The sequence below is a fragment of the Polistes dominula genome, unplaced genomic scaffold (genome assembly GCF_049000335.1).
Source record: "Polistes dominula isolate Pdom_NZ unplaced genomic scaffold, Pdom_raw_medaka contig_28, whole genome shotgun sequence".
Lineage (NCBI taxonomy): Eukaryota > Metazoa > Arthropoda > Insecta > Hymenoptera > Vespidae > Polistes > Polistes dominula.
The window spans coordinates 4,324,033-4,348,702 of NW_028300879.1; the positions used below are offsets into that span (position 1 = coordinate 4,324,033).

Sequence of the window (24,670 nt, forward strand, 5' to 3'; positions counted from 1 at the left end):
ACGATATAGGAGAGCGGACAATATGGCGGAGTAATTGTTGTTCGACCGGGAAAGAGAAACAGAAAGAGAGAAAGAAAGAAAGAGAAAGAGAGAGAGAGAGAGAGAGAGAGTTAGTAGGAATGAGGAAAAGGTTGAAGATACGAGGTTGAGGGGAGGGTGAGTTGTACGTGGAAGAAAGCAGTGGGTGGAGCAGTGGCCCGATAGTGTCGGATTACTGTCGTTATTGTGAAGTTTACGGACATGATAAGAAGAGAAAAGGTGGAGCTGGTAGAGGGGGAGAAGAAAGGAAGAAAAAAGGTGCCGAAGAAGGTTGGAGTAAGCAAGAGAGCTTTATGCATCTTTCTATCTCTGTTTTTCTCTATCTCTACCTTTCTTTTTTTTTTTTTACTTTCTTTGCCATACGAAGAAGAGAGAAGATGCAGAAGATGAAGAAGAAGAAGAAACGAAGAAGTTATTAGAAATACCGAAAGACAAGTACAATACCGACGGGCTCGAAAAGAAAAAAAAAGGGTACGTGGCCTTCTTTCACTCTCCTTTATCTTTCCTCCCTCTTTTTTCCCCCAACTTTTCTTTCTTGTTCTTTTGCTTTCTTTTTCTTATTCTTCCTTGTCTCTTCTGTTCTCTTCTTTTACGTAATACACGGCATGGACCTTACGACGGAATAGGTGGCTTCTAAGGGATCGGTTGGACCAAGATGAAGAAAGAAACAGAAAGAGAGAGAATGAGAAAAAAAAAACATCGTCCTATCATGGAGCTTCTTTTATTTTTTTATTTTTTATTTTTGTGCGATTTATTTCAAGATATATGTATACGCGTGCGTAGTATAGTCTGCACAGTTGCGTGAGCGTATTAGCTGAAAAAAGAAAGAAAGAGAGAGATAGAAAGTAAAGGAATGAATAAGTGGAAAGAGAGAAAAAAAAGAGAGAGAGAGAGAGGGAAAGAGAGAAAGGAACAGGATGGTGTAGTCGGCCAAGTGGAAAAATGTGATATTCCCTGACAAATGGACGATGGCGGCTTGTGGCAGAGATGTACGTTTAAATGCGATTGTTTATTTCGTGCTCGATTGCCCGCTAATACCAATTTGCGATGTTTCGTGGTTTATCGGACGCCGCGAAATTTTTTTTTCTCTTTCCTCTCTCTCTCTTTTTTGTTTTCGATACTCGACAGTAGTCGGGGAATGGGAATGGTCGATGCCAGGCTGCTGAAGTATTGTCAAAAATTCAATGATTCGAAATTTCATCTTTATCACGGTATATTAACGAGTAGTTCTATACCTATACACCCCCTTTCTCTCATTTTTAATCCTCTCTTTTCAACTTTTTCATGTAACTGAGAGAGAAAGAAGAGTGAAGTGTTTTTTTTTTTACTCTGATGTATTTTCACCTTTTCATTTTCCAAGCTATATATATATATATACGTTCTAAAAAAAAAATAATAATATGTACGAAATATTTTTTAATAGGCAGATCATTATAAATGCACCGATCATTATAATCATACTGATCGTTATGTGTGCATGCGAACCTTTTAATCATTTGTTTTTTCTTTTTTTTTTCTTTTCATTCGTTAAAATAAAAATTTCTGGATGTTATTACGATTTCATAATTTCTTTTTTTTATGTTAGAGACTAGGAGTATTGCCAAAAAAATAAAATAAGCTTTCGATACAAATTTCGTAGTAAAATTTTATTAACGAGATATAGAAAGAAAAAAATACCACGAAATGGATGATAAGGCTGAAGGGTAAAGTATTATAAGTCCAAAACGATGGAAAATGATCTGAGGGTGTTGGCTGCTTGTCGAAGGGGTTATTGGTTATATGGGGGGTTGAAAGAGAACGGAGTTTGAGATATCGACGGGTGGATATGGCCATAGGCGGGGGTAATTGTTATCCAATAGACTGGCGGAAAGGGTTGGCAAGGGATGGATGTGACGTCACCGGGAACAGTTTCGCCTATAATTGAACTTGTGATAGGCTCGGTCTTTTCGGCTACCTCATCACGTTGCAACGTTGCATGATGCATTATTTACCATCTTCTTAAATACGTCCAACCATAATCTCTGACTTTGCTCAAATTCATTTTAAGCTCAGAGAAAATAATCTCGGGATTTTTAAATGTTTTAAGTGAAAGATATTAAAAGGTTGTTTTTTTTTTTTTATTAATCTTGATTATACAAAAAATATAATGCATAGAATTTATGTTACGTTTTTCTAATAATTTTCTTTCGATGAATGTTATGAAAAATAATGCTAAGAGTTAAAAAACATTATCTTTTGTAATTCAGGTAGAATAAACTATTATAGTACGATCATGACGTAATCAAGAAAAGTTTTAATTATCCGTATCAATTCACATAATTTTCACAAAACTGAAAATTCGAATCTCTCGCTCTTTCTCTCTCTTATTATCTGCAAATATATATATGTATATTTAATATAAAGTTCCAACGAAATGCATATCGATAAACGTCAGTGAAATCATACCTAACAAGTTTTAATTGCCATTGTCTGTTAATGCTCAGCTTATAGCCTAACAATGGCTATCTACACGATCATTGACGAGTTTGCCAAAAACATGGGTGGGTTTTTAACGTAGGAATAACTTAACAATGGAATAAATGATGCCGTTATATTAACTACAACATCGTACTCATTATCCAAATATATAAATAAATGTACATATTTTTAAACACATACGTAAAATGCAACACGCTAAATTAACATTTCTTTCTTAAATCTAATAATAAAAAAAGAACATTATTTAAAATTAAACAAGAAAAATAAACGATTCTGATTAGATGCGTTAATAAAAAAAAAAAAAAAAGAATTCTGTAAAAAGGTTACGACCTTTTTATTTATTTTTCTTTTATTTTTAATTCATTAGTAAAAGGTTACGATGAATAAGAATGAGATTTTGCGGAACTAAAATCGTTTCGGTAATTTTAAAAACGCGATCGCGTGTCTAATGGAAGAGGTTCAAGTGCGAGTGTCTATAATTAGCAAGAACCTTAACAATTCGCAGAAGGTGGGGGCTGGAAAGGGATAAATTAATGCTATTCATAGAACGCTCCTTGATCTAAAAGGCCTTGGTTATTTTCGATCAGTTCTACGTATAATACATGAATATACAATACATACAATATACTATGTTGAGTTATAATACACACAGTTTATACGTTGCGTTACGTAGGACTTATCGTTTATGCGTGTTCGAAGCAGATTTTCTAGCGATACGCTTGGCATCCACACGTTCGGCGCCGGCAACTGCATCGTTTGAATTGCGCTGATTGTATTCTCATGCAAAATATGTCGCGCGTAATGACTGGACTGTTCCAAACCGTACTGTATACATTATACGATAGCTGTATAATTATCCTTAACGTATATTTTCTTTATTCTTTTTCTCAAGATACACTTTTCTCTTATTTCTTTTCTTTTTTTTTTTCTTTACGAATGATTTCAATTGCACAATTCTTATTTTTTACTAAATAAATATAATATACTTTTTCTTAACAATCAAAAATAAATCATACTTAATAATATAATCATAATGTATAAATATATTCATTCATTTTGGTGTCTGTTTTCTTGCTTTTTAATTGAGATTAGTATCTCGACTGTTCTTCCTCTTTCTGAAGTTAATAGAATGGGAACGTTAATCAATCAGACATGGGCGCAATTAACGCGCTCTTTTGGCAGGTATTCTATCCCGGATAGGAACATCTGACGTGGATTTCTTTAATCAGTCACTTCCTATGGTAGACAGAGGTAAGAGAGAAAGAGAGAGAGAGAGAAGGAAAGATGGAAAGAGTGAAATAGGCAGACTCTGCCGGTTGGACGAGACGGGCTCGAAAAGGAGACGAAGGGCCTCTAACAACATAGGGGAAGAGAGTGGTGGTGGTAAACGAGGAATAAGTTGTAACGCGAAATGAATCGCGCGAGTGAAACTGACAGGTGATTTTTTAGTAATCGAACCTACTTTAGCCGCTAGCTAGGTAGCTACTTATTTTTCTACAGTTTGATCGGACAGAGAGAAAAAATGTAAAAAGGGGATGAGGGATTAAGAGAGAAAGAGAGGGATACTTTGTCTCTATGATTTCAAACGAATTGTAGTTCGGCTAACTCGACGAAATTCTTATTTACCAGATACATTATCAAAATGGAAAATCCTGTATGAGAAATATCAGGATTTAATATTATATATCTATAGATATATTGTATGTGTGACAAGTAGGAAGCGTAAATGCGTAATGTGGATAAGCGGTCGAATGTGTCTATAATTTCAAGTAATCACGTTGATGGAATGAGGGGGATGTCATCATCAACGTACATTGTAGTAGTGGTTGACTATTAGGCATGACTAGAACCTTGCATCATTGTGACAAACGCGTTACGAACATAATGTATATGATTATTGTTATGTATGATATAGAACGTGTGTGTTGAAAATAACTATATCACTTTATTATTTAACAATTAATTGATCCATTATTTTAAAGCCTAAACTTCTTTATTTTTATTAAAGACATAACGCGAATTAGACAAAAAAATAGGACCTGGTAATAACATTTTTTTTCCATGAGTATAGATAGATTCTTCGATTTTGATCTTGGGAAAATCAGGAATTAAGAAGAAAAAGCAATTACTTTAAAAACTATCGGTACCTCCAGACTCCTCGAGTAGAGTTCGTTCGCTGCTCGAAAAAGGGACGTTGTAGAAAGAGAATTCGCCGTAGGAAGTCTTACCCAGTGGAAGAAGCCCCTTTTGCAGGAAGTGGATTACGTAGGGACACCGTTAATAAATCTCCAGTAATTAGAAAGAATGTCCCGACTGTACAGAATTGCCGATGGGCCGGAGGTGACCGGCCTGTTCATTTTTTACGCAACGCGAGCGTTAAGATCTTTTAATGCATAGTTATAAATGATATGCGAAATCGGAGTAGGTACTCCTTGATACGCCATACGCTTAAGAACGAACACACATACACACATAGACACAAATGCATAAATATATACATAGACCTCCTAGCAAAGCTGTCAAGCAACCCCTTGCTCGTTAGCCGGCGTGAATTTGTCAGAATTAAATTTTAGAGAAAATTAGTTAAAGCTAACTCGGCCTTAGGGTGATGATAATATTATTCAAAAGTACTCTCTCTCTCATGGATTTTCTCCTTTTCTTTATTTTTTTTTATAAGAAGAAAAAAGAAAAACTGTTCGTAATGAAAAACTATATATATGAATATAAATAACACATACTAAAATTTGTAGTTGTATTTGTAGTACTGAATTATTGTGTTAATATCTTATTGGAATAATTCGATTTGTATTCATCTTCTTTCGCAAAATTAATCCATTAAATCTGGACGAATAATTTGAAACACGTCGCGACGTGGTGTCTGCGGTAGAAAGTAAAATAGAGAAAGTTTGTCTCAGGGTTGGTTGGTATAATCGTTTGGTCTCGTAGTCAGGCATTGAAGAAAAGCTCACATTCGAACTAAACCCTGAGCTTGAACGGTAAATCAAAAGGTAATAGTCCTCACTGCCGGAAATATAGTTTAAACGTCTCGATTGCAGTTAAACGTTTCTCGCAAGTCGTCCGGTTGGCAATAGTAATTAAGTGCTAGTGTGTACCCTCGTTCTCTTTGTCTCGAGGTGGGAAACCTTCTCTCCTATCCGGAAACGAGAAGAACAGATGTAATTAGGGGATGAGTTGTTACGCCGACAGCAACTAAACCCTTGGCATCGTTCAACCACGAAGACAACTACTATCGGTGGTAGTCCTTTTACGATTACGTTATAAAGCTCAAACGTTCGTGTTTCATGTGTGTTGTCCGTTTCTGGTCAATCGAAAAAGTTAAACGAGTCTCAGGAGGAAATGTCAAGTACATAATTACTAACTTTAATGTCAATTAATTCAGAAACATTCGAATTATATCGCGTGATTAAGGTTATATTCGTTGTACTTATGAAACATTTATGATTCGGTTGAAAATTATTTTTAACGTCGTGTAATATCGTGCATTTCTAGCGAGTTATTTTAGTTGAGAGAGCACCTGGCTACGAAAGGTGTTTTAAACGTTTAGAACTCTGATTCCTTTATCGTTCGTGTAATAATATATTACTTAAAATAAACGGCAATTTTTTGTAGTCTCTCTTTCTTCTCTCTCTCTCACTCATTTTTCTATACTTGTGATAAAAGTAAAACTTAATAGCAATATTAAAAAACAAAACGTTTCGAAATTCCATTCGAGTCAAAGTTCAGCTTATCGTTGGCAGAAGTAAGATATATTGTTGCATTTTGAAAAAGTATTTCGCATTAAAATAGAAAAGACGGTAAGAGAGAAAGAGTGAGAAAGAGAAAGAGCATAGTTCGCGGGGACCATTTTACGGTATGTAAAAGATCGCGTGTACGTGGTACTTCACGTGACTCTTGAATAATAATGAGTTCCGATAAGAGAGTCTAGAATTAACAAATAAAACACTTTCTAGACGGAAATAAGTAGTGTTCTAGGATCTAGATAATGCGTAATAGAAAAACTTCGTTTTAGGTGACTAAGTTTAAAATGTACAGAGAGAAAAAAAAGGGAACGAAAGAGAGAGAGAGAGAGAGAGAGAGAGAGAGAGAGAGAGAAGAAAAAAATGATTACGATAAAAAGCGAATGACCAATTTCAACGTTAAATAATATTACGAATTAAAACGTAATATTACTAAAATATAACTAATATAATATAATAATTGACGATTTTTTTTCCATCAATAATCCGTAAAGCTTTTTACGATGATAACAGTTAGAAAATAAAAAAGTAAAAAAAAAAAAAAGGTTATATACATACATTAAAGAAGCAATTTCTCAAAGTTCTTATCGGGTAGTTCGGATCGTTTCGTTTCTTGGTTCAATCTCTCCGGACCTCTCCCGAATCAATTTCTTAAAACGACGATGGCGACGTTGCTTCGGCACGTCGCTTCTTTCACCGGTAATCTGCTTTCTTAAGTTCGCTAAAGTCTACCAGTGGTGTGTCGGTGTATCGTTTCTCCAAGAGAAAGAAAGAGAAAGAGAGATAGGATGATAGTGATAAAATGAGAAAGAGAGTGTAAGAGAGATAGTAGTCTATAGTAGGTGGTTATATCCGAATAATTAGCGAGATGGGATACTTAGCTAAGTATCCGCAGTAGGCCACACGATCGCGGGGAGAGAATCTTGGGAAGCGGTGGTGGAGACTCCTCCGGATGGCTGCCGACCGGCTCTGTAATTTCGATAATTACGGGTTAATGCGTTTAGCCGCGGTGCACACGTAGCGCCGGCATGATTCCACAGATACGTGAGATACCTGCAAATTAATTAAGCAATTGCTATAGTAGAACTCTCACGGAAACGTATCTCTCTCTCTCTCTCTCCCTCTGCTTTGTTCTTCGTACCATTCAACCTTATTCCCCTGTTATACTAAATTCTCTACAACTTTAATGTCAATATCTTTAATGTCGTTCTATTCTTTTGAATTTTGTTTTTTGTACTTGAGTGAATAAAAAATAAAAATATTAAAAAAAAAACAGAGAGATATTTTTGACGAAAGTTTTTTTTTTTATGGCTCACGTGTCATTTGGAATAATTTTACTGTTAATTATTCGGAAAATACATACATATACATTGTCTTAACCTCTTGTCGATTTATTTGCACATCAATGAGAAATCATAAAAAAAAGAAACTAATAAAAGTATAAACTGGAAAGGAAAAAAATAAAAGTGTCCGATTAATACAATTATTTATTTTATTTTTCTTTTATCACCATAATGATATATAGATATTTCTCACTAAGAAGAAATCTAAGAACAAATACAAAAGTGAGAAAAAAGTAAAAGATGTATCTACACATATCGATCGAGAACACGGTAGTCGGTCGGCCATTACGAAGAACGCTTACATTTCCTGGTATGGCTTTTCTTAAAAGTTTTCCCTCGTCGGTAAGGAGCTTCCCTTATGATGAAACAATATCGTGCTCTGCCTTTTTCCGGGCCGCCGTTCTTTCTTTTTTCTTTCTCTTTTTTCTCTAACCCCATCCCCTTTCTACCCTGCCCACCACTCCTTCTGTATACCCCCCATTTCTTTCTCTTTCACTTTAAGCTCGCATCTTTCAAGCAAACAGTAGCAACAGTACCAGCAACCTTTCGGTGCACACACTCTCTCTCTCTCTCTCTCTCACGTTTCACCCACTCAGGATTTTCGTCGTCACCACCACCACCGCCACCACCATCACCACCACCACTAACACAAGCCCATCTGCATTCCTAGTCCCAACGAGCCGCAAAGGAATTCCAATTTTAAACAAAAGTTTCCTGACGGCGGTAACCTCTATGCTTTCTCTCCTCATCCTTTAGTCCAACCCCTCATCCCCACCCCCAACCTCTACCACCACCTCTTACTTCTCCTCTCTAGTCTTTTCCTCTTTCTCTCTTCTCAACGTCGCGGATTCTAACAACGCGTTCATGCATAGTGTTACGAATAGCGTACTTCACGACGTTGAGAAGAAAGAGGGCTAGACGGGAAGGTGGAGGGTAGGCAAAACCTTTATCATCGCCACCTACCCTTTTCATATTTATACATATATTTTCGGTTTCCTTTTTATATTCGGTTCTTAATAGTACATAATACTCTTTTACTTTCTTATTTTATTTCTTTCTGTTTTTTATCCAAGTTCAAAAGAAAAAAATATCATTAGAAAGAATCCGAATGAGAAAGAGAAGAAAAGAAAAAAAAATGATAGTAAAATGTTAGATCTTTCTCGTTATTCTGAGAAATAGAAAGGGCAGGTACGATAGAGCGATAATAAACGATCGTTAATCCGCAAATCCGTTTGCAAACGGCAGAAAGCACGCGCTATATATGCGCCATCGACTCGAGACGTATCGCCGTTCTGCGTCTGTTGCAATATCGATAAAACATTGATCCTCCATTCGTGCCTGAAGCCTCCTGTATAGGATTCACGATACTGTTAGGCAACCACTCGCTGCCCGTTCTATTCTGTAACATATACAGGGTGGTTGCACTGCTATATAGTAGTCTTACTAAATATTTTCTGTTTTTTATCTAATTTTATTTCGACCTTTCCAACATTTACTTTCATTTATAATTAATTATATTATTATTATTATACTTTTAATAACGAAATAACAAATATAACATTGTTATCATTATATATTGTTCGTTATTTTCGTTGAATTTAATTCTGTTTAATTTTATATTAAAACATCATTGGTTTATTACATTTTTTTTTTTGGCTTTAAAAGGAAGTAATTTATTTTAAAATAGTAATCTATTTATAACAATAATTGTTTAGATCAATATTGTTTGTAATATTTTTCATTGGTCACCCTGTATGTTATTACATGTGAATATATATATTTATATGTATATACATGTATATATATATATACATATATTGGTATATGAATGTTCGCGCGTGCGTGCATATCGAGCACCGTTTCGATAGGATTATATTCGATTCTCGTGCGTACACGCCTCGCTCGCCAAGCTCACTACTACATATACATCCACGAATATATATATATACGTGCAAGTATCTACATCGATATGTATCCTTGATATCGCGATCGACGCACGAATCACGGAACCTTTACGAAGTGTTCGACGATGATGGAATTTAGATCGGCCGAAAGCAGATTTTATTGAGATCGATCGGACGACGGATTCGCAAGCGACGAAATTAAGATCGCTCGTTTGTGAAAAATGGCGTTATCGTTCGAGAAAAACGGCTTTTTCTCTCGTTTTTACGACTACCGTTCTCCTGATGATGGATAGTTTCGGCAGATGGTAAGGATGGACACGACGATGGAACGTTTCTTTCTCTTTCTCTTTTTTTCTTTCTTTCTTCTTTTTTGTTTCACTTCCACCCCCTGCCCCCATTTCCCCCTTCCTTTCCATCTTAATTAGATATAACTCACTTTGGTAATTAGTTTGTCCTCGAGATAGATTATCTAAATTATTATTCAAGTCTAATTTAAGATTCTTCGCATAAGTCATCAATCATAACGCGTATAATTGATCTATTATTAAATAGGAATAAAACGAATATATAAAATGTACAACAAATTTTTATGAAAAAATTCAAAGTAAAATAGAAACAAATAACATTTTTTATTTAACGTTAAAAGAAAATTCACTTTTGATTTTCCAATATGTGGTGAAGTGGGAAAGGGGTAGGAGTATAGAGAATAAACGTTATAGTTCATTCAACTAGCTAGATATTCTCTCTAACAATCTCTGTAATCGCTTCGCGTACAGATCAAAGGACGTTACTTTGTGAAATCAGGAACACACTAGTCGGTATTATCATCTTTGGCGGTCGCCGTACGATTTCGCGAAGGACATGTCGATATCATACGGGACGCCTTGGTGTGGATCAAAGCGTAGATTTCCTAGTATGAGAGAACGACATCGTCAAACTCTCCATTTCTCTCTCACTCTCTCTACTTTGAGGAGATGGAACGGATGGTAATTATAACGTTGTCGTTGGCGTGTTAGCAGAAATGAAGAGAGGGAGAGGGAGAGAGAGAGAGAGAGAGAGAGAGAGAGAAAGGAAGGAAGGCATGATGGAAGGGAGTAAAGGTCCTTGCGAGTTGTTCACAGCAACAGCAGCAGCAGAAGCAGCAGCAGCCGACAAACGACGGCTCAAACATTGCAGTGCAAAATTCACAATCTAATCCAACTAAGGAAATTAGTCGCAACTTCCTGGGCGCTGGCTACGCACACGTTGGTGTACCTTGGTCCCTACCATCCACTCTTGCATTCCCAGAAACTTAGATCAAAGGGGACACCGCGCGCGTTTCATGAAGGGTCGAATAGGAGTGAGAGAGAGAGAGAGAGAGAGAGAGATTAATCTGTCCCTCTTTCTCTCTCTTGTTCTCTTTTCCATTGCCTTCTAATATCATTGGGGATTTGACACGATATATTATTCAGCTATGCAAAAATCTTTTTAATCCTTTAGTAACACGAACTTCCTATGATTGGTTTTATTTTTAAACGCCTTTTTATATTTTTATGAATTATTCTTACACTCATTGATTTTTTTAGGAATTTGTTATATTATCTTTGCTTAAAAATCACGTTTTTGAATTTATATCGTATTTAATCTATTTATTTTTCGTCTTAAACGTAAGCATTTGTTACTCAGATGAACTACCAACAACCAATCACTAATTGAAATAGAGAGAAAGAGAGAATGTGAAATACGAGATACTAAAGCCACCTTTCTCACAGCTATTTACGCGAGAGCTCGAATTTGCGGAAATACGCTTGGATTTCCGGGATCTGTGCCGCGAATCGGTTAACGAAAGTACCTCTCTCCGAAGCGTTCTTTTCCGGCTGGATACGGCCGTTCAAACGAGCGGGAAGCAACGCTATAGGAGGAGGAAGCTTTGCTGTATAGAGAAAGTCTCGTTGGTAAAGGAAGGAGGACTCATGTATGTATACGTTTGTGTATGTGTATGAGGAGGGAGGGATGAGGGAGGGGTGAGAGGAACCTAACGGCAACACTTCCGGGACGCAATATCGTTTCGTGCGAGGCAGACTGTAATTCCCACTTGCTTGGTCTTCGGAGGTAACAGAGAACGAGCAAGAGAGAGAGGGTAAGAGAGAAAGAGAGGGTGAGAGGGTGAAGGGGGTGGAGATAGAGGCAGCAGAAGCTGCGTCTGTTGATTATCCGAGCGGCAAACACGGCGCATTGTTATCGATTGGGCCAACAATCTACCGCCCCCATATTGACGCAATACTGCCTCGCAGTTGCATAATGAATGGTTGGCTAATGACCCTACGGAGGTTGCGGAAACCGCAGCGAGAGGATGCTGGTCTCGAGGCACGAAGCGTTTCCGGCATCGGACGTTACTACATCGCCGCCACGACCGAATTATTTCGTCGATCGTCCATCGTTTCTATCTCTATTTCTCTCTGTATGTCTTTCTCTTGAATTTCTATGAGCTTTTCCTAAACTCTCTTCTACATAATGCAAACACATTTACGTCCGTTCCACTAAGTTTTATCATTATTATATTATGTACACATGATTTATTAAATATGTTTAAATCATATCATATACGTATCTCTTGTTTTCGAGATATTTAACCTACTTTCTTTACGAGCGTCGACTATAGTCGGCATCAATGAGATACTGTGTGTATTAGGGTGTATAATTTGGCAAGAATATTATCTACTTTATCTTTAGATAGTATCTTTGGTTTTCTATTGAAATTTATTGAATTAATTCTATTGAAATTATATATTTTTCTTTGAAGATACATAATATATTTTAAATGTTAATATAAATCAATAAAGTGACGCTTAAAAAATTTTAATGAGAATATCAAAGATTAGGAGGGACGTGCAAATATGCGCATTTTTTTGAAAAGGTTAAGGGATTACATTTGAACTCTAAATGATTTTAATATAATGTTGATTTAACAAATATTATTTAACGATTCATTTTTGACAATATCGAATTAAATTAATGTGAAATAATGTGATATGAAATAACTGATTAAATCAATTTTTTATTTTTATTGTTTTCCAAAAATATACAATAATTCTGCTTAAATAGTTTCCAATAAATATCATACGATCAAATCCAATAAATTATTATACAAATACGTATTTATAAATGGTTTTCATCATTATTCTGATTTATCAATATTTCGTGTCGAACATATAATTAATTATATTTAATTGTAAGGGAAAAATATCAATAATAATATATTAAATATTTGAATATAATATAACAAAAGATGAAACGTTTAAATGGTCAAATTTTTTTCTGCTTTCAGCTCCGTCGAATACGTGGACGCTAACAAGCAAATTCTGACCACCAGTCTGACGCGTCACTGTAAGTACCCATTATGTATGTCGTCGTAACGTTTAACTCTCATCAAAATCTCTCTCTCTCTCTCTCTCTCTCCTTCAACTTTTTTCTTACCTTCGAGCGTTAGAAAAATCTCCTAATGGCTCTTTATCTTCTTTCTGCACGCCCAACCCCATCCTCCCCCTTCTTCTTTCCCTATCCTTTAGCCCTTATCCCCCTTCTACCCACGTCCCTCTTTCTTTCCTTTTACGAACACTTTGCGGCCATTTTTTGTCCCCACACTTCTGTATTAAAGAATTGTCGGAAAAGATGAAGTCTCTCGCGATCCTTGAAATGCAAGGATAGAGTCCTTGCGAGCTTTACTTAAAAATCTTCCATTCTTGATTCTTTTGTAGTCTGAGAGAAAAAGAGGATAATAAATAAAGAAAAAAAAGAGAATCAGAGAGAAAGAGAGAGAGAGAGAGAGAGAGAGAGAGAGAGACGAGAACGGTTTCCCGTCACTTTGCTAGAGTCTAGTTGCGGTTTTAAGAACGAAACATTTAAACGAGAAGAGTATAAGAGAATACTGGTTGGTGGTAAAGTGAGGGGGACATAAGGGAAGGGGGTTGGGAAATAGGGGTGATGGTATTTCTACGGGTCGCGACTTTCCTTCGGAATTTTCACTTTTGTCCGGCGACACCGAGACGGAATAACGACTTTAATCTCCTTACGCATAAAACCATGTTTTTGTGGGATTCCAAACGAAAATGCGAGTGTTGGGCTCTGGCGCGTTGACCGTTCGCTTATAAGAAACTTAGAATTTACTTCGAAGGTATATAAGAGGCTTTCAGAGTACAACCAACGTTCCTTCGAAGCTTTCTCTCACTCTCTTTCTCACTCTTTTTTATTCTTTTTGCTTTTACGTTTCTTCGTTTATAAGTATCGCGAGCTTATTGCCAACTATGACGACACCTGTTTTTATTTTTTTATTTAATGTAGTGTAATCGCGAATTCTTTTATAATTTATAACGTTAATAATTAATTTAGCAAAGATAATTATGCTAATACTTTTTGTTTTGCTAGTAAGAAAAAATTGAGATAAGTTTTTTTTATAAATATTATGACATTGATACATTCGTTTTAGATTTTTGTTTAGAATTCTATAGTAGCTAAATAAATAATACCAGTGTGGTAAATAAACATGTATGAAAAGGACACAGTCACAAGACTTAAGTTGTTTTATAGAATGAACTGTAAGTAACGGTAAACATTCGTTTCTACTTTGAACGAAGATAAGATCAAAGTTTCACTTAAGTTAAAGTACTTTGCTTTTAAACACGTATATATATATATAGATATATATGTACTATCCTTTCTTCAATACTACTTTCTATAGAAAATCGTTCAATAAAATACGTATTTTATCTCTTTTTTCAAATTTTTTCTATATTATTTATATAATAAACGAGTCAAACTCTCTCGTGTATCTATATTAAAAATATGTGACAACACATAGTATATATATATATATATATATATATATATATATATATATCGTAAAGATAAATAAACGTTTCCCGTGTGTAAGAAATTTGTCGATAAGATAAGATAACGTATTTCACTTGAAATCAAATTTTAAATTCTAAGCACGTATATCGTTCTTGTAAGTCTTCTACCCCCCCCCCCTCCGCCCCGTTCTCGACAAACTTTTTTTCTTCTTTTTTTTTTCGAGAATCCAGAAAGAAACGTCTTTTCCAAAGCCCAACGTCCGTGAACGTCCAGCCGAAGTGAATCATTTTCCGTTTCTACGCACGACGCTCCTGGGAGTAGCAACGTAGGACAATCCAATTTCTGAAAACCAGTTTTACGCTTCGAAGATATCCGTTCTAGAGATTCGAACAATGTTGCTTTTAAAACTCGAATCATTTTGTCAATTCTACACACGAATTTTATTATATTTTATTATTATACTTTTTCTACTTTTTTTTTCTCAGGTAATTTGTTTTTTTTTTTAGGAAGGATTTTTCCATAATTCATCCTCGACGGATTAATAAGCAATAACGAATTAAGGTAAATTAATGTTGCTTATTATCGGACTTCACACTTCGTATCGAGTAATAACGATACATTGCCAGGGACTTTTCGATTACGATCGTTTACGATCGGAAAAATTAATTATAACTCATAGAGGTGGAATTATCAGATCTATCAGGGAGAATTCCCCCTCTCTCCTACTCCCTTACTCAACCCCCATTTCCAACTTAACATCGTTGTTTCCATCTGACAATTATTACACACCTTTTTAGGATTAAATCGAGATTTAATTAAATAATAAATGCTCTTACGCGTTCGCTCGTCCGAAATTTAATTGTTTCCATTATACCATGAGGGATGATGGGAAGGGAGAAGAGTTTGGGATTTCAATTTCCATAAATATCTATTATTTAATATATATTATTATATATAGAGAGAGAATTTATCCGGTTCTTACGAAGTTTATGAAAATTCTCCACACTCCATCTACCCCCAAAAAGAAAGAAAAAAATATTTTATATATTTTTCAGTAGAATTACATTAATTTTATTTTGTATATTTAACGAAGCAACATGTTACACGGTAAAAAATTGATTGAACATCTTTAAACACGCTAGAAACGTGATACGAATATTCTTATTGTTGTTACAATCTGTGATTATTTAAACAATAATTAATGAAGTGTAATTTAGTGTAATTTAATGTAGTAACATGTAATCTAATAAGTGCTACTAATTAACAAGTACTCACAGTCAAACTTGGTTAAATATAGTTAAAAATAGTCAAGATTTTTCGTAATTGAAGGATAAATTCTTGTATCAGATAAATATCCGTGAGACCGCAGAAAACAGATAAGCCAGGTTGATCGTACCGGTGCGTAATCCAACCAAGAGAATCGTTAAATGGCTCGTGTGACTTAGCGTTAGTTAGAAGCACAGAGAATGGGAATTCGTGAACGGGAACCAAAGTGGGTTTACATCGCAGTTAAGTTTCGTCGTAACGTCTGTACGATGAGTTGGTACGACGATAGAGGGTAACTCATAGAAGGTTTACACATATATATGTGAGAGAAAGAGAAAGAGAAAGAGAGATAGAAATAGAGATGGATATATAGTAAACCAACGGTAGCGTTAGTGGTGTTAAACCGTCTTTCTACAGTCGGTGACGATGCCGACGTTGAACGGATTTACCGTCCATTTGGCAAATGAAGATGAAACTGCCTCGTAGATTACAGAAAGGGAATCCTTCAAGCATCCGCGTTCACGGCAATCTCCAATCGTTACAGATACCGATCGTGATACAATCTGAATCTCTTCATTTCACTACCTTACTCTATTTCTCTCTCTCTCTCTCTCTAACTCTCTCTTTCTTTTTATCTTTCTCTCTCTCTTTAGTCTTGACTCTAATTGTCAAATGATCCTGGTTAATAGACTCGAAAGTGTCGCTATTGGGTTGGAGAAATCGAGCGTCGAGTTAAACGTTCATTTAATTAAACTTTTTCTATCAATTAAAAAAAAAGAATATTGAATTTCAACTTTATCTTACTATCTTACATATAATTTATCTTAAATGATTAGATAAAAGTTGTCGTACATATATATATATATATATATATATATATATATATATATATATATATATATATGTAGATAATAAAATAATCTGACGAATGAGAATTTTAAGTTAGGTTGATAATCAAAAGCTTGCAAGACGGAAATAATTAGAAAAATTCGTTTGGTAAGGTAGTATAAATCAATAATAATGCATAGGTATAGTTTTTAGAGAAATGTGAAAAACCGCAAAGCACGAGATGAGATCTACAGTGTGACAAGTTCGCGTAGTAGCTGTTCGCGACAAAAGGCAACCATCGTCCGATGTTCGTTTACCTTCCGGCTAAACCTTCTTTTTCTTTTTCTACCTCGAAGGGTGGAGGAAGACCCGGCAATCGGAGAGTATATTTTCAATAGGGCATGCCCTCTTTGAACAGTTTCGTCTACCGATATTACCTTTTGTAGTAAATTAAGCGATAATCGTTTCTACCTCTTTCCATTTTCTCTCTCACTCTCTCTCTCTCTCTCTCTCTCTCTCTCTTTTTGTCTTCTTTTTCAATTTTCATTTAACTTTCTTCTTTGTTCAACCATTCCTTTATTTTATCTTTTTTTCAGCAGTGGCATCGTACGTCAATCGCACACGTCTATATTAAAATATCATCCCACGAAAAGATATATAATTCATTTATTTTTCCTTAAAAAAATGTCTATTGGGTTGTCCGAAAAGTTTGGAAGATTAAAATGCAACGCATTTAAGCTTTTTTATTTGGTATAAATTTATAACAATTATATATAAGTGCCATTCTGTTCCACAACCTTTCTCCATACTTCAAAATTTCCTCCTTCCAGAACTTCTCAGGTTTTTTTAGCAAAAGAACTTTATGCCACCTATCGAAAATCGTCACAAATTTTCCAGACAACCCAATATAACGTCGAGTAAGTTAATTACTTTAAAAAACAAGAAATCAGAATCAAATGGTTTCGTTATTACACTCATATACAATATCTTAATTTGAAGAAGACCATTACGTTAAACCCAGAGTTATGTTATAACAATTTTAAAAAGAAAAACTTTAAAGTAAAAGATAGATAGTGTTATAAATGCAAGAAAAAGAATGAAAGAGAAAAAGAGACCACGTGTATACTATGAGGGGTAGAACTGAAAGTACGGGGTATACGCGGTGACAAAAGTTAACGAGATGGAAGTTAATTAAATTCCGGGCGGACAATCGCTGGTGGGAAAATTTGACAATGGCTCGTTCGTTCGCTCGCTCGCTCATATGCGCGTTCGTGCGAGTTACGCTCGTTTCGTTGTGCGTTAGCACGTAACTACCTACGTAACATAGTACGAGACGTATATACGGAGGTGATAGATAGATAGATAGACAGATAGATCGAAAGAGAGAGAGAGAGAGAGAGAGAGAGAGAGAGAGAAAGGTATAAAAACAGAGTGAGATATAAAGAGCAAGTGAGAGAAAGAGAAAGAGAGAGAGAATGTGAGAGGGCGAATGAGTAAGAGAGAGAGAGAGAGGGAGAGAGAGAAAACCAACCGGACGTAACGTAACGTAGGTGCACCGAGAGATACGTACGGAATGAACGAGGGTGGTGGTTATGGTTGGTCAAACTCCGATGAATCGATGACCGCTTTTAGTAATGATGTGTACATGGCAGGAGGCCCGTCCACTTCGTCGATGGAAGCCGGGGTCAACGCCAGGACGCTTCTCTCCCTCTCTCTCTTATACTCTTCATATATCTATCTATCTATCTATCTATCTATCTATCTATCTATCTATCTATCTATCTATCCATCTATCTATCTATCTATCTACCTACCTATCTATCTCTCTTTCTCTTTCATAAACCATTTCTACGGTGTGTGCCGGAACGCGTGTATAGTGGCAGCCAGAGTTTGTTGAGGGGGACTTATTACGTCCCTGGAATTACCATATAAATTATCGCGCGATGAACCCGGCAGAGTGCGAAACCGTGCAGGCTCTACGGCCTTTGTCGAGGTTTCGGTTATGGTTAATCGGCCACGTCGTTTAATTGACATTCTGCACCACAAAATGCCGGTGCCTGCACCTCTCCTCAACACCCCCAATCCCTCTCCCCTTTACCCATCTAAACTGACTACAACATCCCACCCTACCCATCCTTCTTCTTCTTCTTCTTCTTCTTCTTCTTCTTTGCTATCTTTTTTTTATCTACTTTTGCTTCAACGGGTGCAATATACTCTGTGTTCTTAACGAGAAAAAAGAGAGAGAGATTGCTTTTCTCCCGTTTCGTATTTTCCTAAAATTCGTTCGTTAATTTTATAGTTCATCGTGCAGAGATTTTCTTTCGAGTTAGTCTTGAAAGGAAAAAAAAAATAAAGTGTAGTAGTTGGTTATTCTTTTAAATAGTTTTTCTTTTTTGTTTTATTTTGTTCACGTTAGTTGTTACCGATATCATGTAACATGATTAACGCGTTCACCCCTTGGTACTATTAGTAATGTACTCGAATTAATTTGCAAACGTGATTGGAAGTACGATCGGTAGCGGTTTACCGTATTATTAATACATTGTACACACTCGTAATTTATCGTATAACTTCGTGCATTCTCTCCCTTCCTATATCCTTTTCCCTAACCACCCACCTCTTTCTCTATCTATCTCACTCACTCTCTTTCTATTTTCCTTTTTCCCTTGCTTTTTCACTACATAGCCATTTAAATTGCATCGCAATGGAAATAATTTTTTGTTGAGATGAAATTACATAAAAGCGTAAACCGAGAGCAAAGAGATGTCTAGATTCTGAAAGAATTATTACTATTATTATTACTATTATTATTTTTATTATAATTATTATTATTTTATTATTATTATTATTATCGTTCCCTCACTCGTGCCTTCTCTTTTTTTTATTCTTTTTCTTCTATTCATTCTGATTCCTTCCTACTACTAAATGTAATAGAATTGGAATTTTATTTTAAAGCTCATAATTGTAAAAAGTTTTCGTTTTTTTTTCTGTCTGTGGACAGACAGAAGATGTTGAAAGTGTTAATATGAGTATTAAGAATAATTGAATAAGAAGATATTGTCATTCCTTCCTTTTTCCTTCGATAAACTTTTCTGAGAAAAAGAGATTTCATTATAATTAATAATTAAAAACGATCGATTAAGATAACAAGAGTTCTTGAAATATATGTATAATACATAAATGCATATATATATATATATAGTTTAGAAATAATCACTTTCTCTCTTAAGAAGAAGAAGAAGAAGAAGAAGAAGAAGAAGAAGAAGAAGAAGAAGTAAATAATTAGACGAAGCAACCCTCGGGAAACATCAAGGCTTTCACATAAAGGGGCAAAATGGCGCAAAAGGAGGCCCGCATTTTCGAAAACGTTATCGAGATTAAAGCCGTATAATTATCTCAGGGTCACGTGATACCACTAGAATCGAGGGGTGGTACAAGATAGAGAATACAATGGGAAGGAAGAAAGGTTGGTTCGTTCGTTGGTTGGTTGGTTGGTCTACCACCTAACTCCTGAATCGCATCTTCTTGCTCATTCGTTTGATGAGAAAAAAAGAAAAAGAAGAAGAAGAAGACTACCTAAGACGATGAAAAAGGGAAGAATAGGTTGAAAAAGGGTGTTCTAGGGAAAGAGAAAGAGATAATAAGGTACTCGATGAATATGCAAAAGTCTTTCTCGAAGGATATCTGGATACGCAGGCTAGAATCCTCACTTTCTCTATGTTTCATGCATTCAGATGCCCTTCTTACGTTACCTACGAAATAGACGAAGAAGAAAAGTATAAAGAGAAAAGTGGATGACTCTAACAATGTCGTCCTAAGTGTTAGCTTCTTCTTCTTCTTCTTCTTCTCCTTCTTCTTCTTCATTAAATGCCGTTTAAAAAGGCAGGCCACATTTCTCGTGGAAATTTCTTAGCAACGAGGACACCACGAGTCCTATGCAAATCCCTTCCTTGAATCTAGCGCGAACACGAGGAAACTCTTAAAGCCCTTTTATAGTACGGCTTCTTTAACGACCGAAAGTCGGATCGGTAACCTTCCCTTTCCCATTTCTTGCTCTTTTCACTGCGAGCATTCGTGTGAGGAGTGTTAAGGGTACCAACGACTTTTCCTGCTTAAAGTATATGTATATATAATATATATATATATGTATGTATGTAAGTATTCATTCATGTATGTATATATGTATGGATATATACGTACGCTTTGAGATTTTTAACCTCCTTTCGTAAGAATACGAGAAGGACGCGTTCTCTCACGCCTGATTTATGTGTCCAAGCAACTTCGAGTCGCGAGTAGATGGAGGTAGGAGTGGAAACGAAAACGACGTGGTGGAAACGCGAACGCGATGGAATTCGTCGACCGTTTAACATTCCCTTTTCTATCCCCGTCCTTCTTAGAAAACTTCTTCGTTCTTGGTATTTTCGTAAAAGCGCTTACCGATCGTGCAAAACTTATTCCACGACGAGCACACGCCGTTCAAGGAATCGCATTAAATCTTTTTCTACCTCAATTTCGCGAAACCAGGTAGTACTCTTGATGTATATATATATATATATATATATATATATATATATATATATATATATATATGTATATACAGTTATATACAGTTTCCGTTTTGATAGAAAGTACTTGTCTTCGTTGTCGATGCTACCACGATTGCTCGTATGTATTGACTTTCATGAACGATTGCTGTGAAATAAAGTGACTCGAGAGGTTACACGCAATGCATTTATTTGTTTCTATACTTTGCGAAAAGCTAGAAATTGTCGTTAAGAGGAAATAGTATCAAGGAAAAATTTCACGTTTTGATTTAATGTTATTTCTATCATAGAGAAAAAGAGATACAATTTTCTTATTTACACATGTGTTTTATCCATCGACGACGACGATATAATAACTTTTTATATTTATACTCTAGTCATCTTCTTCTTCTTCTTCTTCTTCATCATCATTCTTCCCTTTTCTCCCTATCGAACGTAAAACCACAAAATCTACTCTTCTCGGTAGTTACTATCTTCCCTCGTTTGCTTGTAATTTACGTCGACGATCTTTATTTGCTTACCCTTAGGTTAAAGCACAGGATTAAAGAGCATCGTGGTGGTGCCAGCATAAGTTGAATAATGAAAATTTGATGTTGAGCGATGATCTTGTACAACCAGAGAGAAACACGTAGATCTCGACATTGCATATATTTATATACTTGTATAACCTATACATATGTAATTTAACATATAAAAAAAACTTACTTTGCCCTTGGCACGTTTTATTTCTGTTCGTCTCCCGTATTTTTTTTTCGGAATATTTTTATATCCTACGAAACTCTACGAGGAACGATCAACACGGTACGTTATATCAAGTTTGAAACGAAAAAAAAAAATTATTTCAAAGTTACGACTTACGTCAGGTATCCCAAACATCGGTGTCCCTATTTTGTTGATAATCTACGATTATTACTTGTTGTAAAAGTACTTTATTATAACGAGAAATATGTTACGTTGATTAACCACATAAAGAAGAGATAGCAGTTAAGTATTCGTACAATAATTAAACAAATAATCAGACTTATGTAAGACACTTAAAGTTTATAATTTAAATATTTATTTTATTTTACAAAACACGTTTTGATTCATTTATATAAGAATTTTCGAATAAAATATTCACATCGATATTCTCACGACGAATTTACACGAAAACAGAAATAGAGGTAGAGGTGTTGGTAATTAGTACGTAAAGAGGATAGAAAGAGAAGAGAATACGAAGGGACGGCAAAACATAACACCGTTAAAGCACCCTTGCATGAGCAACGAGAAGAGACTCGATGTGACCTATTAGTCACTATTGAGCTTTGAGAAAAGTGGCTACAAGAGGTGTCTACGTATGCAAAAGGGTTCATTTTCAGAAGAGAAACCTTATTTATCCCTCGGTCTTTCCTTCATTCTATTCATCCTTTATTAACGTTTATTATAGTCTTAATATCACCGTGTTATACCTTAATTAATTATTTTAAGTATCAAGTTATTCTTTTTTTAATTAGACCCTACTTTATCATTAAAACAATGTTTCTTAAATTATTATCATTCAAAACTTAATTGTTATTTATAATTTAAATACAAAAGTATATATATATATATATATATATATATATATATATATATATATATATATATATATATATACTATAATATATATATATATATATACTTAAATACATATATATATATATATATATATATATATATATATACTTTTGTATTTTTTTAATGAACCATTTTTAGTCATAAATACATTTTATATACACATTTTCGCTTTCTTTATATATAGCTATAGAAATAAGCCAATATAACGAGGATCTAAAAAGTAAAGAAAAAAAAAATAAAAACCATACTTTCGCCGATATTATAAAGTGGAAAAATACAAAGCTAAGGTAAGCAATTGGATGTTGCGAAGACGTAGAACTCGTCGAACGCTTGTTGTATTTCCTATTGTTGGCTGTATCCACGCGTAGTGGTGGTACTTTGCTGTTGGTACCTTGCTTTCGTTTCATTAAATTTTCACGTTGTATTTGCCGAGAAAATTCCCGGATCAATTCCCGTCCGTAAGGTAGAAAGTGAAAGAAAATGAAAAAGAAAAAGAGAAAGAGAAATAGGAAGAAAGAGGGAGGGGGTGGTTAGGTTAGTAGAGGGAGAAATAGTAAGAGAAAAATGTTTCTATCTCTCTTTTTCTCGTATATCTTACTATCAACAACGGTAAGACGACGGTGTTTGCTTTCTTTAATTAAATAGTCGTTTGTTTTGTTGAGTTATTTTTTACAAGGGCTCGTGCTTTATTCTCCGGACTCTTTTCTTACGTTCCTTAGGGTGGAACGCACTCGAATGTAATTCGAGGAAGGATCACTGCAAAAAGGAATGGAATGTTCTTATTACTTATCGGATCTCTTGCTTTTCCTTTTCGCGTCGTTCGTTCGTTCGTTCGTTCGTTCATTCGTTGAAAGGGAAGAAACGAAGCGCTCGTTCGAAAATAATTTTATTTTCTGCGTAGAAAGAGAGTTAGTATCGATGGAAAAGAGAAAGATAAAGAGAAAAATAGGAAAAGAAAGAAAGACAAAGACAAAGTCAGGTTGAAAGAAAAGAAAGGTATTTCATATCTTTCTTAGTGCAGAATTTTAGTATGTAATAAAGATATCTCGTGATTTCGAGGACTTTCATTTTTTTTCTTTTTTTTTTCTTAAGAGAATGACAAAATAATATTTTTATCTATCTTTCAAAACGAATTCAATTTGGTTAAAGTAAAGAAAGAAACAAATCTAAAAGAAAGAAAACAAAGATTAGGACCCGAGGTTAGATAGGAAGACCAAACTAGACCCTTTGCCCCTTATTCGTGGTGGCAATTCCAAACTGAAATTTCATAGTCCAAGGAACAGTGAGTGATCTCAAACTAGTAGGAACGAGATCCCTTAGAGCATCAATCAACGAGCTTTACAATCAAGGGACTTGCTACCGACCGACGATTCTATGGGAATTTTGATGAGCATCCAACACCATTCGATTACCTAACACCTATGGACATATACAAATATCTTATTAAATTCATAAAAATAAAAGACGTTATATTATAAGAAAATCTTGTTAAAACACATTTTTAAACATTATTTTTATTTAATTTTATAATAATTATAATTAAAGTTGACCACTATGTTTGACAGTAATTCTCAAAAATTCTCAAAAATTTTTTTCAGTGTAATAACTATGGTGTGACCAGATTATTAATGATTATTTTAAATTCTTGTCTATTTAGTTTACAATATTATTAACAATTTATGTTTGAATATTTGATTTTAGATGCTGCAGTGATGGAGGGCGAAGGCACGTTAGGCCGCGGTCATTCGAACGGGGGCCGTGGTTTGCGCCGTCAACGGTCCCTTGAATGGCGAGAACGGCGCGGTTATGGTCATAGTGCTCAATCAAGCAGTGACGAAGAAGAAAAAGCTCATCGCGTCGTTGGCCCATCGACGACTTCATCTACCAATAGGGGAGCTCGAAGTCCTGGACAAGTTTTCGCCTCTATACTTGCACAACATTATGGTGGTAAGTTTAATTACAATTACAATTAATTAACCTATTCACTTGCAAACAAATTTAAATATTCATGATTCTATGGTGTTAAAATTTATTTATAATATTTCTAATTATAAATTATTCTAAATTTTTTTAACATATAATAC

At 35.1% G+C, this 24,670-nt stretch overlaps 1 protein-coding gene across 1 annotated transcript in view; it reads left to right on the forward strand.

Moving 5' to 3' along the window:
• Positions 1 to 24,670, forward strand: part of Ten-a (Teneurin-a transmembrane protein) — a 562,968-nt gene that overhangs the window by 158,698 nt on the left and 379,600 nt on the right. Inside the window, 2 exon segments of the mRNA XM_089172952.1 lie at positions 12,830 to 12,888; positions 24,288 to 24,533. Of these exon segments, the coding sequence (XP_089029078.1) occupies positions 24,299 to 24,533 (235 nt within the window). The 5' untranslated portion in view covers positions 12,830 to 12,888; positions 24,288 to 24,298.